Source organism: Venturia canescens, chromosome 9, assembly GCF_019457755.1.
Source record: "Venturia canescens isolate UGA chromosome 9, ASM1945775v1, whole genome shotgun sequence".
NCBI lineage: Eukaryota > Metazoa > Arthropoda > Insecta > Hymenoptera > Ichneumonidae > Venturia > Venturia canescens.
Genome location: NC_057429.1, coordinates 12,680,276 through 12,696,622, shown reverse-complemented (window position 1 = coordinate 12,696,622; position 16,347 = coordinate 12,680,276). Strand labels below are relative to the sequence as shown.

At 38.8% G+C, this 16,347-nt stretch overlaps 6 protein-coding genes across 6 annotated transcripts; 3 read left to right on the top strand and 3 right to left on the bottom strand.

Annotated features, from left to right (window-relative positions):
* The first annotated feature begins 188 nt into the window (after positions 1–188).
* On the top strand, positions 189–2,969 carry Gcat (Glycine C-acetyltransferase). The gene is made up of 7 exons (XM_043429396.1): positions 189–348; positions 665–867; positions 1,027–1,313; positions 1,524–1,730; positions 1,898–2,090; positions 2,162–2,342; positions 2,684–2,969. The coding sequence occupies exons 1-7, from the start codon at positions 204–206 to the stop codon at positions 2,839–2,841; spliced, it is 1,374 nt and encodes a 457-aa protein (XP_043285331.1). The 5' UTR covers positions 189–203; the 3' UTR covers positions 2,842–2,969.
* Positions 2,970–3,173: 204 nt separating this feature from the next.
* LOC122416446 (histone H1-like) lies at positions 3,174–4,154 on the bottom strand. Its single transcript, XM_043429398.1, has one exon. The coding sequence runs from the start codon at positions 4,080–4,082 to the stop codon at positions 3,381–3,383; it is 702 nt and encodes a 233-aa protein (XP_043285333.1). The 5' UTR covers positions 4,083–4,154; the 3' UTR covers positions 3,174–3,380.
* Positions 4,155–6,191: 2,037 nt separating this feature from the next.
* LOC122416155 (histone H1-like) lies at positions 6,192–8,148 on the bottom strand. The gene has a single exon (XM_043428868.1). The coding sequence runs from the start codon at positions 8,058–8,060 to the stop codon at positions 7,356–7,358; it is 705 nt and encodes a 234-aa protein (XP_043284803.1). The 5' UTR covers positions 8,061–8,148; the 3' UTR covers positions 6,192–7,355.
* Positions 8,149–10,468: 2,320 nt separating this feature from the next.
* On the bottom strand, positions 10,469–11,378 carry LOC122415681 (histone H2B). The gene has a single exon (XM_043428033.1). The coding sequence runs from the start codon at positions 11,088–11,090 to the stop codon at positions 10,719–10,721; it is 372 nt and encodes a 123-aa protein (XP_043283968.1). The 5' UTR covers positions 11,091–11,378; the 3' UTR covers positions 10,469–10,718.
* A 1,160-nt stretch (positions 11,379–12,538) lies between these two features.
* On the top strand, positions 12,539–14,748 carry LOC122416168 (piggyBac transposable element-derived protein 4-like). Its single transcript, XM_043428890.1, has 2 exons — positions 12,539–12,660; positions 12,782–14,748. The coding sequence occupies exon 2, from the start codon at positions 12,785–12,787 to the stop codon at positions 14,549–14,551; it is 1,767 nt and encodes a 588-aa protein (XP_043284825.1). The 5' UTR covers positions 12,539–12,660; positions 12,782–12,784; the 3' UTR covers positions 14,552–14,748.
* A 222-nt stretch (positions 14,749–14,970) lies between these two features.
* Positions 14,971–15,975, top strand: LOC122416301 (histone H2A-like). The gene has a single exon (XM_043429091.1). The coding sequence runs from the start codon at positions 15,461–15,463 to the stop codon at positions 15,833–15,835; it is 375 nt and encodes a 124-aa protein (XP_043285026.1). The 5' UTR covers positions 14,971–15,460; the 3' UTR covers positions 15,836–15,975.
* The last annotated feature ends 372 nt before the right edge of the window (positions 15,976–16,347 follow it).

Genomic DNA, 16,347 nt, shown 5'->3' with positions numbered 1-16,347 from the left:
TCAATATGGCCGCCAATTTTTTGAACATTGTTCGAAAAATGTTGTTATTTATGAGTAGATTTTTCCTCGATATTTTCGAGTTAATAATTCGGAATTTGGCTATTGAAAAAACTGCAGTATAACTGTCTGCTGAACACACCAAAGATGAAACGGTTCTGGTCCCCTTGCCTCCTGAATAGGCCTTTTTTTCCACCTCTACGACTATGAAAACAAGTTTGACCGGTCTACGAGATGTAAAATCGTCGCACGATCTCATCGCTCAACAGTCTGCGCCGGATTGCTCCACGGAATTATACGTCGTCCGCGTCTTCATTTGTCGAACAAAAATGAATTTTCCCCGAGTCACAGGTATTTATTTCACTTTTTTAAAATTAAGCAAATTCTCGCTGACTCGATGACACTTATGTTTCTAATTTAATAAATTGTAAATAAATAACTCGCTAGACACGATGTTATTCCTTATATTTTTTTATTTCAATAAATTTTGTTTGACGTACGTGGAAGCTCTTGAATATTTTTTTGCTGATCATATAATTTTTTTTTGCTAAAAACATAATTTTTGCAGAACTGAAGTGACTTTTGTTTGAGGAAAAATAATCCTCAAATTAATATTCACAGTTACTGTTTTTGATGCAAAAGAACTTTGAATTCTGTGTTCGTTTAGCTCTGAAATTTAAAGCGAAGCAGGGTTTTGTGCGTAATGCAAACAATCTTGCGGCGTTTTTGAAACCGGAGCTTCGTGCAATCGAGGACGCTGGCACATGGAAACACGAGAGAATAATTGCGTCTCCACAACGCACGGAAATCGCTTTAGCCGATGGATCGAAAGTGCTCAATTTTTGCGCCAACAATTATCTTGGATTAGCGGTAAATTTATCGTGACACTTAAATAATTTTTGTTTTTTATTGTGCCAATTTTTTATCACGCGAATTCTTCACGCTGCCGCTTTTCAGGCCACGTTCTCACGAGAACATTTATTTAGAAAATAATTTGTTTATGAATTGTTGAAATTTCTCTATTTTCAGGACAACAAACACGTCATAGATGTGGCAAAAAATGCTTTGGACGAATATGGAGCGGGGTTGAGTTCAGTAAGATTCATCTGCGGAACTCAAAAAATACACAGAGAGCTCGAACAAAGAATAGCAGATTTTCATGGAAGAGAAGCTGCGATTATTTATCCGTCGTGTTTCGACGCAAATGCAGGACTTTTCGAGTCGTTTTTGACGCCGGACGACGCTGTTATTAGCGATGAATTGAACCATGCGTCAATTATCGACGGGATTCGACTCTGCAAAGCAAAAAAATATCGGTAATCGCTTTGGACTTGTTGTTTAACCGATTTAAAGGACGTATCAAGACAATGGGAATAAAAAAGAAAAAGCAGCAATCGGAAATCCAAAAAATGTAACGAACGCCATAATTAACGCTGATCGAATCACGATTGTGTGCGTTTGTTTCGTTCTTGGGCACGTTTCCATTTGATTATTAACTAATTTGTTTTTTTTTCTTTCCACTTTAGTTTCAAGCATCGAGACATGGCCGATTTGGAATCAAAATTGAAAGAGAGCAGCGGTTCACGTTTGCGCCTCATAGCTACGGACGGAGTCTTTTCTATGGACGGAACGGTCGCGCCTCTATCGGACATAATCGCATTGGCAAAAGCTCACAACGCTCTCACTTTCGTGGACGATTGTCACGCCACTGGATTTTTCGGCAAAACTGGCCGGTAAAATTTCATTGTTTGGATAATTGAACAAAAAATAATTGAATTTGACGGAGAAATATCTTGAAATTTTCTCGATTCAATAGCTTTCGATACAAGCATAGAATGAAAATTTGAATATTCAAGAAATGAGCCCCTGCTCCATTGATCATTCGATTGATTCGATTTAGCGGATCCGAGGAATATTGTAATCAGAGTGGTGCCGTCGATATTATAAACTCAACATTGGGCAAAGCTTTGGGCGGAGCTGCAGGGGGCTACACGACTGGACCTAAGGAATTAATTGATTTATTGCGACAAAAGAGTCGACCGTATTTGTTTTCGAATTCATTGCCTCCACCAGTTGTGGCCACGGGAATCCAAGTATGTCACTAGCCCCCCGTATTCCGTTCGGTCCAATTTCGTTAATTCATGTTTCTTTTCGATATTTCTAGGTCCTGAAAATGTTGTCAAGCAGCTCGTCGTCATTTTTGGATCGATTGACCGAAAACACAATGAGATTTCGACGATCCATGGTTGGTGCAGGTTTCACCATCAGCGGTGACAATCATCCCATTAGTCCCGTTATGCTCGGGGACGCCAAATTAGCAACGAATTTTGCCGACAAGATGCTCCGTACGTAAATCAATTTTGGATAAGCGCAGCTGAATTTTTTGCTGCAATATTCCAAATGGGACAAGGATAGACCATAAGCGATGTCATGCAAATGTTGCAACTGTACTTTTCCAGACAGTTTTCAATTTTGCCTTCGCATAACCTTCCGATGAGTCTAAAGTGTTAATTGTCTCGTGAAGCAAGATCGCTCAGCTCATGAATCAATCGATCAAAAAGTCATTCGTGAACTGCCGCAACGGTGCATGATTTATGACAAATATTTCGTTCGTCAATTGTTACGTAGACTGTTGCTTTTATCATTGATGATGCCTATTATTTTAATAAATATTATTTTATCACAGGTAAAGGTATTTACGTGATCGGATTCAGTTACCCGGTAGTGCCGAAAGGAAAAGCAAGGATTCGAGTTCAAATAAGCGCAGCTCACACCAAAGACGATATTGATCTGGCTGTAAATGCTTTCATCGAAGTTGGCAAAGAACTCGGTGTTATACAGTAATTTCATTTTTTCCTCAAATGTTTTCAGCATATTCGTTATGATTTTTTGCTTCCCAAATGACGGAACGAAGCGCCATTTTCCCACAATCATTTCATCTTGTATTCAAATAAAAATCTATTCTAAGGAGATGGAAAGAGAGTAGTTATACCACCGCCCAAGCGACCTGATTCGAAATGGACGAAATAGAGCAACAATTCAACATCACCGGCATTTCTGAATTTAAGCTATAAAATTGTGAACGAAAAATCATCGAAACCGAAATCGCGGAAAATTGTATTTTCTACAAGTTTAGATTCGAATAGGCGAATATGACAAAATCTAATTTCCTCCTCTTGAAACTCGAAACCAGATGGAAAACTTAATTCGCGATTTTATGTAAACAGTTCAACGGTGGCGGTGATTTTTTCAATAAAATTTTATAAAATGAGTGAATAAGGATGGGTGGGAAGATTGAGCGAAAGAACTGTTTCAACGTTTGAAAATGTGGTGGCCCTGAAAAGGGCCGTTCGAGTTTTGGTGTGCCGAAGCAGCGACGTAATTCACTTCTTAGCGACAGCAGCTTTCTTGGGTGCAGCCTTTTTAGGTTTTGAAGCAGCGGCAGCGGGTTTCACCTTTTTTGGTGCAGCTGCCTTGACTTTTTTCGGTGGAGATTTAGGCGCAGGCTTGGCCTTGGTGGTTTTTGGCTTGGGTGGCTTAGCCGCTGGTCCTTTGGTGGATTTTTTCTTCTCACTTGTTGCGGTCGTCGGTTTTTTTACTGCAACCTTTTTGGGTTTGCTTGGACTCACCGCTTTTTTCGCAGCTGTTGTTTTCTTCGCAGCCGGAGCTTTCTTCGCAGCAGTTTTAGGCTTGACAACTTTTTTAGCGGCCTTCGGTTTGACAGTAGCTGCTTTGACGGCTGAGGCCGAAAGTTTGAACGATCCCGCAGCACCTTTACCTTTGATCTGTACAAGAGCACCGGACGCAAGAGCAGACTTGATGTATCGCTTGATGAACGGGGCTTGCTTTTCCGCGTCGACTTTGTACGTTCCGGCCATGTATTTTTTGATCGCCTGGAGAGAAGATCCACCGCGTTCTTTGAGCTCCTTGATCGCCGTATTCACCATGTCGGCAACTTTCGGGTGCGACGGTTTCGCCCTCGGTTTCTTTGTCGAGGGGGCCTTAGATTTCTTCGGTGACGCACTCGACGCAACGGTCGCTCCTTCGGATACCGGCGCTGCCACTGGTGCTGCTTTGTCCGTCATTTTCAGTATATGATCGATCAATGACGTTTCTATAACCGTAGATCGAAACCGAAGAGATTTCTTTGTGTTAATTTCGAGTGGTATTGTAACTGCGATTGTGTCCGAATGACGCACATGCTAGTCGTGTCACTGCGGAGCGCGTACCATGGAGAGAGGCCCGAGTGCTCTTGTGCCTCCGACAATCGATGTTAGACCCTCGCGCTGGTATCAAACTCGAGCTTTCCACCAAGTTTTCTTCCAATTTTCCTTACTCAAACCATTTATTTTATTTTATTATCGATTCATTAATATTCCAGCTGCGTTATTAAACCTTTTTATCGGCTGTACACACCGAGCAGAATTGAAAAACCAAGCTCTTTCGGGCGATGTGCGTTCGCACAGCACGTGCATTCTTATGTTGTTAACTATTTATCGTTTATTTTAATCAACGTTGTTGCAACAACGAATCAATCAATCAAAAAAAGGATAATCAAATTATCCGTGTGCATTGAAAAAACTCTTATAAATTTATTCTTTCATACCATATTCGACCTTCATTTTCGGACTTTAGTACGTCAGACATACAAATTATCAACGACAACTCCGCTACAATATTTTTACCGTTATCAATGCACTGTTGTTTAATACTTTAGTTTTTACGACCTTGAAAACACTCTTTTCCATTATAGTTTTGCCTTTGGTCAACCTCGTGACATCTTCGAATGCCCTTCGTAGCGCGTATTACCACTAAAACGACATGGGGCCTAGAAAAGCCTGGCTTCGTTTCGCGCTCCCGGCTCCAATCCACTGCGTTGAAAATTGTTCAAAATCAGAGTTTCGATTCCATGTAATTGCGCAATGAAAATTCAAATTTCAACTAAAAACGCGAAACAAGAGTCGATTCGACGAAACGGATTAAGCGTTTCGTTAAAACCAAATTCCTCCTCATCTGCATTGACCATGGTCACGTATTCGGTACGAAGGAGCGAATAAGTATTTCAACCTTTGCTCAAAATTTATTTGTGAGTGAAGCAACTTCCGTACGAAGACAAACTAAAACTCGTGATAATTAATTGCTTTAGATTATAACGCGGATTTCTTCGTCACGATTTTTCACGACCAACGAACAGTGAGAAGTGACAATTACGATTTTATATATTCAATACGAAAATAATCGAATGATACGTAATAATGAATATCTTCAAAGTACTAGAACTTTCTGCACTCATAAATAAGAATAGCAGTGAATTTTTAATATATTTATTGTCATTTATTAGCTGAATATTTCAAGAAATAATTTTTATTCGTACATATATCTAATACGACTATTATACATCACATATAAAATAGCGCATCATCGTGTGGTGTAATCGCGGGTATAACACGATATGCATTGGGAACGGTAATTAAATAAAAAAGGCTGAACCGAGACCGAAAGTGCTTACACTCAGAATGAATAATAATAAAAAATGAAAAATTAATCAAAACAGATAATTACACTCGGGATAATTTGATACCAGGACGTATGAAATCTAGGGGTTTGAATGTTATTTAATTGTTCCTTCACGCGTATAAATCAATCGTTATTTTGCATGGATAATATGAAAATAACATGTATGTGATGTGTTGGGAAAGCACCCTTCGTAACGGTCGGAAATTCATCGGGGATAAAATATCATTGTAATGGGGATGATGAAACTGCTCGATTTGGGAAGCCAATATCGGTAATTCCTTCGAGACTTCCGCGAAGATGTCGACTGCGAGGCATGGAGACGCGTGAATAAAAATACCGATACGTTTCGAAAAATAATAATTTTAATGAATTTTGTTCATTTTAATAGCATCAAAATAAGCATTTTTTCAAAGAAACTCGCTCATTCTTGATTTCTGGTGGCAAATTACTGAAATCAATCGTCCAACGGTATAATAGTTGTTCAAAATTTCACTTTTTTTATAAAATACATACTGTCGTTATTTCGACGAAATTATATTCCTTCGGTCATGGATTGCTCTTTATCAACTGAGCAGATCTTGATTTCATAATAACTAGGGACGGTAATTTAACGAAAATTTCAACAAGTTCCCACCACACTTTTAGTTGCCTATGAATAATTTTTTATTTGCATTGCATTTGAACAGGAAATGAGTGGATTACTAGTCATGCACGGATGCTCCGCTCGAAAGTTCAAACCGAATAATATGAAAAATATTGGAAGATGTTTATAGTCGAGTCTCGATGAGTATACCAGACTAACAGTTGGACGGAGTTTTATTTCTTGTTGCGTAGTACTTTTCGCAGCTGCGAGGTTCTCTGATTATCTACCTTCTTACGGAATCGATTTTGGGCCTCTCGGCAACCGTTACTTCGTTTCTGCTTTCGAGCTCCTTTTTATTGCTCGTGGCGAAGTTTAGTCTCCCCGCGTATAACCGTTTCTGTCTACAAAACCCTATTCTCGATATTTCAACGAGAATGAATATACGCATGCGAAGATCGAGAACAAACGGCTGTTGAACGGTTATAGCCTTTCGAAGTTTCCCTGGAATCTTTATAGAGGCAGCTAATATTATCAAAGTTATTTAGTAATTAACTGAAAATATTTTATCAACTGAAATGTTGAAAAATCGACGTTTCCAGAGGAAAACTCGACGGTATTATATTCAACTTTAGATTCAATGAAATATTCATCTCTTTGTATTCAAGAGCAGTTTTCTCATCGTATAAAATGGTGCAATATAGCATCTATAGCAAATAGTAATAAAAAATCAATTCAATAACGAAATGATCAAAGCACTTTCTAGGAACCCAATAGAAAGTAAAATGAATGAAATGAATACTTCTTCATTATTCCAGCACAGCAAATTTAAACTTAATTCGGATGTTTTAACGCAGATAAAAGGGCTCCGAGTTAACTCGGCCATTCCCAGCCCCTTTTGTTCATTCCCATCATTATTATTATTATTACTAAATAATTGATATGAAATAAATTCATAGTCTAACTACGCATATTCTCGTCGGTAGGACGACCGCATGTTTACTCGTCTCCGTATAATGAATTTCACGGTTAAAATGCGATCTTGACTGAGAGCATTTTCCGAAATTTCGATGAGATTCTAAACATGTAACGAAAAAATCCGATATCAAGAACTCAAATGCTGAAAATAAATGTTCATAGAGTTCATAGGAAAATAAAATGCTAAGAGTAGACTTAACGACAGGAATGTTTCAACGTTTGAAAATGTGGTGGCCCTGAAAAGGGCCGTTCGAGTTTTGTTGTCCCGAAGTGACAACGTAATTCACTTCTTAGCGACTGAAGCTTTCTTGGGTACGGTTTTTTTGGGTTTTGGTGAAGCGGCAGCAGCTGACTTGACCTTTTTAGGTGCAGCAGCCTTGACTTTTTTTGGTGAAGTTTTTGGCGTAGGCTTGGCCTTGGTGGTTTTTACCTTTGGTGGCTTGGCCGCTGGTCCTTTGGTCGTCTTTTTCTTCTCACTCGTCGCGGTCGCTGGTTTTTTCGCTGCAACCTTTTTTGGTTTGCTTGGACTTGCCGCTTTTTTCGCAGCTGCTGGTTTCTTGGCAGCTGGAGCTTTCTTCACAGCGGTTTTAGGCTTGACAACTTTTTTAACGGCTTTCGGCTTGACAGTTGCAGCTTTTATGGCTGACGCCGAAAGTTTGAACGATCCAGAAGCACCTTTGCCTTTGGTCTGGACGAGAGTTCCAGATGCGAGAGCGGATTTGATGTATCGCTTGATGAACGGAGCTTGCTTCTCTGCGTCGATTTTGTAGGTTCCGGTCATGTATTTCTTGATCGCTTGGAGAGAAGATCCACCGCGTTCTTTGAGCTCCTTGACTGCGGAATTCACCATGTCCGCCACTTTAGGATGCGAGGGTTTAGCCCGGGGTTTTTTCGACACCGCAGACTTTGCTTTGACCGGCGATGCACTCGAAGCCACGGATGTTGCTCCGGACACGGGCGTTGCCACTGGTGCTACTTTGTCCGTCATTTTCGATGAAGTTGATGAATTAGATTTGTAAACGAGTAGGTTCAAGCCGCAGGTATAACTCTGACGATTTTCAAACGAATATTTCGAGCACTACTTTGACTATGATTGTCCGGGAGCGCCGAGGGCCACCAACTTCATTGCGGAGCGCGTACCATGGAGAGAGGCCCGAGTGCTCTTGTGCCTCTGGCGGTTGCTGTTAGACATTCTTCTTGGTATCTAATTCTAGTTTTTCCATCATTTTTCCACTACTTTTACTTATTTTTACCAATTTATTTCACTGATTATCGGTTCCTCAATATTCAACTTTAAAGATTTTGCGTCTTTGTTACCTCAAAACATCGGGCATTGTAGAAAAATTGACTATTTTCGGGCAAAGTGCGTAGGCACAACATCTGCATTCTTTTATTATAATCAATTTATCACTTACTAACATTATTACCATCGTATTGATATTTATCAAAATGGAGAAACAAATAATTACATTATTCGTCCGTGTAATTTTTTTTTTAATAAACTTATTTTTTCATCGAATATTTCGACTCCTTTTTACGACTTCAGTACTTCCGAAGTGTCAACCAAAAACCACACCGACATAACAATTTTTCACTGTTATTTATGTGATTTTTTTTAACGCTTTTGTTAATATATAGTTATTCAAGTGTTTTTATCCCGTTGTAAAGATTTTTGCGGTCCAAGTTGATACGTGACACGAAAAAACATCGGCTCAATTCGATCTCCCTGAAAAAATTTGATTTAAAAACTAGGTTTACATTATACTATTGAATTATGGAATTCCGACCGTCAATTCCAATGCCAAATCTCGTGGTAGTTGTTAAACTCGTTAAAAAAATAAACAGATATAAATTTCGGGATTTTGCAGTTCGAAAGAAAAATCTGGAAAAAAAATCGTTGATTATGAGCCCTCTGTAGTGAAAAGAAAAGAAGTCATTTTTATGCCTCAATCACTTCACCGAATTTTTTGAAGATTTTTTAATGCAAAATCTTCGATTCTGATTTGGAATAGGGCTAAAGTGGAGTTTCAATAATAAGACAATAGTCATACCGAAGGAATTCTCAATAACTCAATAAGGTCATCCTCTCTCGATTGGAGTCTTGGCTTGGATGAGCAATGAAAAACCTATACGCATTAAAATTCGTGATGTCACGTTTATGGAGTCGTCATAAATTGTAACGTAGAAAAAGTGATATCCTTTCCGTTACATCGAAAGTACTTTTGTGTCTCGTTGTGTCGTGTTAGATTTGCTGGACTTGCAAACAAAACGAAATACGAACTATTTAGAATAATTATATTTATTTCTTTATTTAGGCTTCCTCAAAAGTCGAAATTTGAACGTATTGTGAAACGTCGGCAGTAGAGCGCAAGACCATTGCTGATAATCCATGCTTTGTCAACAATTAACCAGTTATATTTAGATGCATTTGAAATTAATTCTACTTGTAACGAAGGATTCTCGAACAGAAAACGTGCATTATCTTAACTATTCAACACGAAAGTACGAAAATTCCGCTTGCAATTTACGTGGCGTAAATCCTCAAAAGAAATAATATGGTTAATACGTGATCTCAAATGAAATGAGTACTTTAGAAACGGATAGACACAGAATTTCCTAGCTTTTCTTCACAATAACAAGGATTGTTATTGGTTTCCCGACTGCCTGTATACGACCAAAGGTGGAGTTATGCGCCTTTCAAAAAAGTTTCACTTTATCGTCTTGAAAAATTCATTTTTTTTCTCAACAAATATTTGCTCATTATGATGAGTATTGCAGGTATTTCTATGTAATCGTGTATGGGCATAATAAGTGTTTCCGAACTTGACAGCTGGCGCAGGTGTCGAAAAACCGAGAGTACGAGTGAAAATTTTGAACATCTTTTTTGAATATCCTGGAGCGGAATTAAATCGTTTTTCCTCGTTAGATTTCTATACAATATTTTGCATATCTTCGACAATTATCATTTTTTTTGTTCAAACAACAGCGTATAAAATGTAACCGTTAAACGTGGGTAGTCATTCTGTTTGACAACATTGAAAATCGTAGACAGAGCAGAAATACTTCAAGCAATGCAAACTTCCGAGGAACTCGGGGCCTGACTTGGCGATTGTGCTGCTGTTCCTTTCAGAGACTCTAAGGCATTTTTCGTTTTCGATCTTATATTTTTGAGAAATTAACCGGCTCAATAAGCACCCTTTGATATTAAGCACGTTGAATTACTATTTCGACAGAAGTGGTGGAGAAAGGAACCCAGCCCATGCGTGAATATGCCTGGACGAAATAAAAGCAATCTTATATTTACTCTTGAAATTCTTCCTCGACCGAGTTTTTCAATGGTATCTATATTATAGAGTAAAAGAAACCAGGATTCTATTTGAAATGAGAAACTATTTTAATATTTTCGGAGGTACAAAATTGAAAACGAGCAAGTATATTGATAACATTAGCGAAATATAAAAAAAAATATATAACTTATTAAAGTACGATAAAGTTTTAATTTCAACGGGTTGTTTTTGACCATGCGGCAAACATGACAAATTTAACCCAATATGAAAAATAGGATAGAATTAAAATGTGAATATTGAACTACGTTTTGAAAGTTTGTTGGCCCTAAAAAGGGCCGTTTGTTGGTTTTAGGAAGCAATTACTTCGAACTCGTGTATTTAGTGACAGCTTTGGTGCCCTCACTAACAGCGTGCTTGGCAAGTTCACCAGGCAACAGGAGTCGAACAGCGGTCTGGATTTCCCGAGACGTGATAGTTGATCGCTTGTTGTAATGAGCGAGACGAGAGGCTTCAGCAGCGATACGTTCGAAAATGTCGTTGACGAAGCTGTTCATGATGCTCATCGCCTTGCTGGAAACTCCAGTATCAGGGTGGACTTGTTTAAGTACTTTGTAGATGTAGATAGCGTAGCTTTCCTTCCTCTTACGCTTCTTCTTCTTGTCAGTCTTCGTAATATTCTTCTGAGCCTTGCCGGCTTTCTTGACAGCTTTACCACTGGCTTTGGGCGGCATGATGTAGTCACTTGATTTTATTTGTTCGTCGTAGTTGAGCCACGAGAAGAATGATGGTCGCCGGACAAGCGGTCCTATATAAATCAGCAGACACTCCGACCAGCGCACGCGATCAAGGACGAGGGTGGGGATAGAAATACGGACCAGCGCACCAATCAAACAACCGCAACGATGATGGGGAGAATATGTGGTAAAATACCGTCTAACGGGGCCATCTTCAGTCGGAGGTTTATTCGGATTCCTGTTTTCTGCTCTACACTTAGAATTTTTTTTATAGAATGATTCCAAATTTTGCAGCTTACTATGATTTGAACTATAATGATTTAAATTATATTTATTTAATTCTACCTTCACTTTGAATTTCTGTACTTGAAGATTGCGATCTGTTTTCAGTCCATTCTAGATAGAGTTTAGATTAAAAACCAAATCCTGTTTCCTCTCTTTTTGGATGACTAAACTAATTTACATTGTTTACAATATTTACCGTATATATTCGGCAGCGCATAAGTTTTATGCCGCTGTGTAGCCATTCGATAAGTTTAAGTATCTTAGACCTCGTGGGTCTATTGGACAGATTTTCAATGCGCTATAATATTTTAATGAAACATTTAGCTGGAGAGTGATCGAAATTCCAGCGTCTGACCAATTTCAATAAGCAATAATGGAAACTAAAAAATTATTCACATGAAAAAATTCCCACATTTATCTATTAAAAAATAGAAGTTTGTAACCGGTCTTCGGAAGGTCCTTGAGACTAACGGAAGAAGATAAGTTGACTTTTTTTTGGGTCGAAGAAGATGAATTTCTCGATCTTGTAAAGTTCATGAAAATCTAGAAAAAGGAGTAAATTTAGTGACTAAAGTGCAAATTTCATAAAAATTCGATTTACTAGAGTTTTTTGACATCAATAAATATTTAAGCGGGTCTGAGTCTTGAAAACACTAAAAACGCTATTGTAACTAAGATGGGTATGACTCGATATGGCGAGAACAGGCACAGTACAAATAAACAGTGCTGACCTATTTTTTAATGTTATTCGATTTCAAACAAAGACAATTCATACATCTGATTTGAAATTGTAAGCGCCATAATTGTAGCAGCATGATATTGTCGGTAGTAGGAAGTTGAAAAACTACTCTTCGTGACATTATCTGTAGAATTTGTAGTCTGTAGAAGATTGGAGGTTCGAATAACAGTTCGTCACAAGCTTGAAACTTGGCAGATGATTGAGAAATGAAAAAAATGTTAACGGCTTTCAGGAAAATTAATCAACTTGCGCATCATTATTCAGTTACTTTGTGGACTAGTCATTCGAAAACCCTAGAACGCATGACCGGGGTGTGAGCACACCCCATGCGCACTTCAAACTACGCTCTCGTCCCAACAAGCGACGTTATCGACTGCTAATATGAACCATAATTCAATTTGAACATTATATAGTAGTGTCAGGTCGGTCGCAGCTTTAGTACGTCCGTAATAGTCACGCAGTGTATTTCTAAATTGTGAGTGGGGTGTGTGCGCACCCCAGTCGTGAGTTCGCGTTGAATTTTGTACGGCAAGTTGATTGAACGTAAGTTTTTTACTTTCAAATCAAAATTTTATATAACATTTGATTGAGCAATCTGCGGAAAATATCCAAATATATCATTTATAAATTAGAATAATGATAATAAAAATAATTATTTGTACAGAAAATGTCTCAGCGATATAATTTGCGCTCCGTTTCGGAGGTTATGAACACTCTCAGGGAAAAAGAGAGAATTGAAGCGCCAGATATTCCCTCGGAAAGTGAAGAGGACCACGCGGAAGCTTGGAGCGATTTGGAGGACGATACCGGTGATAGTGAATCGGATGTTTGTGCGCAGGAAGATCAAGCGCCTCCGACAAAAAAAACAAAATGTGGAAAAACGGCAACTTGTGATGGTGGATCTTCAAAACGTGGTCGAAGACCGAATATTGTTCGTGGAAAAGATGGCCACCAGTGGTTCGATGCACCTCGGCAACAATCTCGCAGTAGATCTAATACTCCGACATCTTTTTTGCCAGGTCCGATCGGAGCGGCAAAACAATTGAAAACTCCTGTTGAATTTTGGAATTTGTTATTTCCCGATTCGTTAATTGAAAAAATTGTGGTACATACGAACGAAGAAATTAGACGTTACCGGGATGCGCTTGAAATCGATGAAAATCGTGATCGCACCTACAGCACCATTGATATTGTCGAAATAAAAGCATACTTCGGACTGCTTTATTTTGCTGGTATGCAGAAAACATCGCACACCAATACTGAAGACCTATGGGATCCCATGTATGGCTCCATCATGTATCGATCAACGATGTCACGTAACCGATTCTGGTTCATTTCAAAAAATTTATGTTTTGACGATAAGATCACGAGAGTTGAACGAAGAGAAACCGACAAATTTGCTCCTATTCGCGAAGTGTGGGAACAGTTTTTATCAAATTGTAAGCTCAACTATAATCCAGCTTCGTACGTTACAATCGACGAACAATTGGTCTCTTTCCGTGGACGGTGTCCTTTTAAAGTTTATAATAGATCCAAACCTGATAAATGTGGCATAAAGATTTTCATGTTAAATGATGCTAGAACGTTTTACATGTTCAATGCTGAGCCATATGTTGGAAAAGTTATAGCTGCTGGAACTGAGAGTGTCCCTTCATACTATATACATAAATTGACAGAGCCACTGCACGGATCTAAAAGGCATATAACTTGCGGCAATTGGTTTGCGTCAGTGCCAATTTTCAAGAAAATGCTCAGCGAACACTCGATCACGATGGTGGGAGCACTCCGAAAAAACAAACGAGAAATCCCGGAAGATTTCAAACGACCAGGATCTGTGCAATCGTCGAAGTTCGCGTTTGATGGACAAATGACTCTGGTGGCCCACACTCCGAAAAAAAATAAAGTAGTGATTGTGCTCTCAACTTTACACGAAAACGATGCAATCAACCCCGAGACCAAGAAGCCGGAAATAATCCACTTTTACAACACTACAAAAGGAGATACTGATTCATTCGTTCAATTGTGCCATGAATATACGACGGCTCGGAAAACTCTCAGGTGGCCCATGAGAATCTGGATGACGATTTTAGATCAAGGAGGTATAAATGCGATGATATTACACAATTTCAACGCAGCTATTATTCCTAAGAAAAGGAAAGATTTCTTGAAGGAGCTAATACAAGCTTTAGTGGAACCACATCTGCGGCTGAGATTAAAGATTCCCGCTCTGCGCCGAGAAATTCGCTTAAATATCCAGACGATTCTTCACGAAGAAGACCTTCCGGTGAGGCAGGTGAATAAAAAACAAGGTAGATGTGCCTTATGCCCGAGGTCGAAGGATCGGAAAAGTCAGTCGTACTGTACGAAGTGCGGCCGAGTCATATGCGAAGAGCACAAAATTAAATTGTGCGTAGATTGTGTGGCGGTTGACTAAATTTGGAATATATTTTCCATTTTCATATTCTTTCACTATCAATACAACTTTTTCTAATAAAAAAACTTCGTTGATTATCAATGAATAATTAATTTGATGGAATTAAATCAATAAGACAGCATTTTTTTGTTTTGAAATTTTCTCATTTTCAATCACCTGAATAAATATACTTTTTAAACGGAATGAAGTCGTAGTATTTTATTTCCTATAGCCTGATGTCTCCCCTTCAAAATGCCGCTTGATATTTGAAGATCGGTTCAATAGTTGAAAAAAAATTATTATATGAAAAATCAACTTTTTGCCAATTTTTGACGGTTTTCAGGATTCAGACGGATTTTTTTTATATATAAATTTAATTGAAATCAGTTTTATCGTACATCATTCTTTTCGTCATAAAAAAAACGAAGTAAATGGGGTATAATAAAGTCAATTTAGCATCGTAGGACGGGATTTATAAGCAGAAAAAGAGCGGGGTGCGTTCGAACCCCGGTCATGAGATTGAGGGTATGAAAAAAGGCACATGACGTGTAGGGAATTCCGAAGCCTTTTTGGAGTCGATAAAAATGCATTACAAAATTTACAGCAACTGTATTACTCAATGAAAGTACGTTCGATAACCTATTTTTTTCCGTTAATGTTAATCAAAACAAAGCCCATTTTTTCATGATATTCGACCATGCTTAGCGAGGATAGCACAACATAACCGCTTACTCCAAAACTATTGCTCCGGTGGCTGAATGTATCGTCATGACTAGCGCACCAATCAGATGTTAGCTGATCCGTGATTGGCCCGCTAGTCGTATCCCATAAAGCATATATAGGCATGGAACGGTATACCAGTCATCATTCGTGCTCCGAACATCGGATACTTTACGTCGTGACTTTACGAGCTCCAATCACTTAATCAACATGTCTGGACGCGGCAAAGGTGGAAAAGTAAAGGGAAAGTCAAAGACTCGTTCCAACCGAGCTGGACTTCAATTTCCCGTGGGAAGAATCCATCGTCTTCTCCGTAAAGGAAACTACGCAGAGCGAGTTGGCGGAGGTGCTCCAGTCTACCTCGCTGCCGTTATGGAATACTTGGCTGCTGAAGTTCTTGAGTTGGCTGGCAATGCCGCTCGTGACAACAAGAAAACCAGAATCATCCCTCGTCATCTTCAATTGGCCATCCGTAACGATGAGGAGCTGAACAAACTTCTCTCCGGAGTTACTATCGCTCAAGGAGGTGTCCTGCCTAACATCCAAGCAGTGCTTTTGCCCAAGAAAACTGAGAAAAAAGCCTAAATATTCATCTTCGATAAAACAACGGCCCTTTTTAGGGCCAACAAATATTTTTACGAAGAACATTCATCACAAATCTTACAGTATTGTAGCATTCCAGTCCATTTCACTTACATGATGCATCATACTTGCTCCAAGACTGGCGTCGCTTTATTGACAATGCCATTCGAAAGGAACAAATGTAAAGAACTTTAAATCTTTCAATATTCTCAGCTATCAATGACCGCCATATTTCTGACAGTCACAAAAACGCTGCGTTAACAGGGACGGAGTAAATTGTTCGAGTTCAATTCTAGGCGCTATTTCGAACATGCTGAATATTATTCTCTCCTTCCAATGATCTTTTGCCATATATTGATTGTTTTCGTCGATCTCATTTTTCACGTGTGCAAATTGAATCATTTCGACCCTTATTAAGAATTGAACACCCGATTTCATATTACACTAGTTTGAGTATTGGTCATCAACTTCACCGTCGACACTTTTTTCGTTTCAAGAAACACTCCATTCCGCAT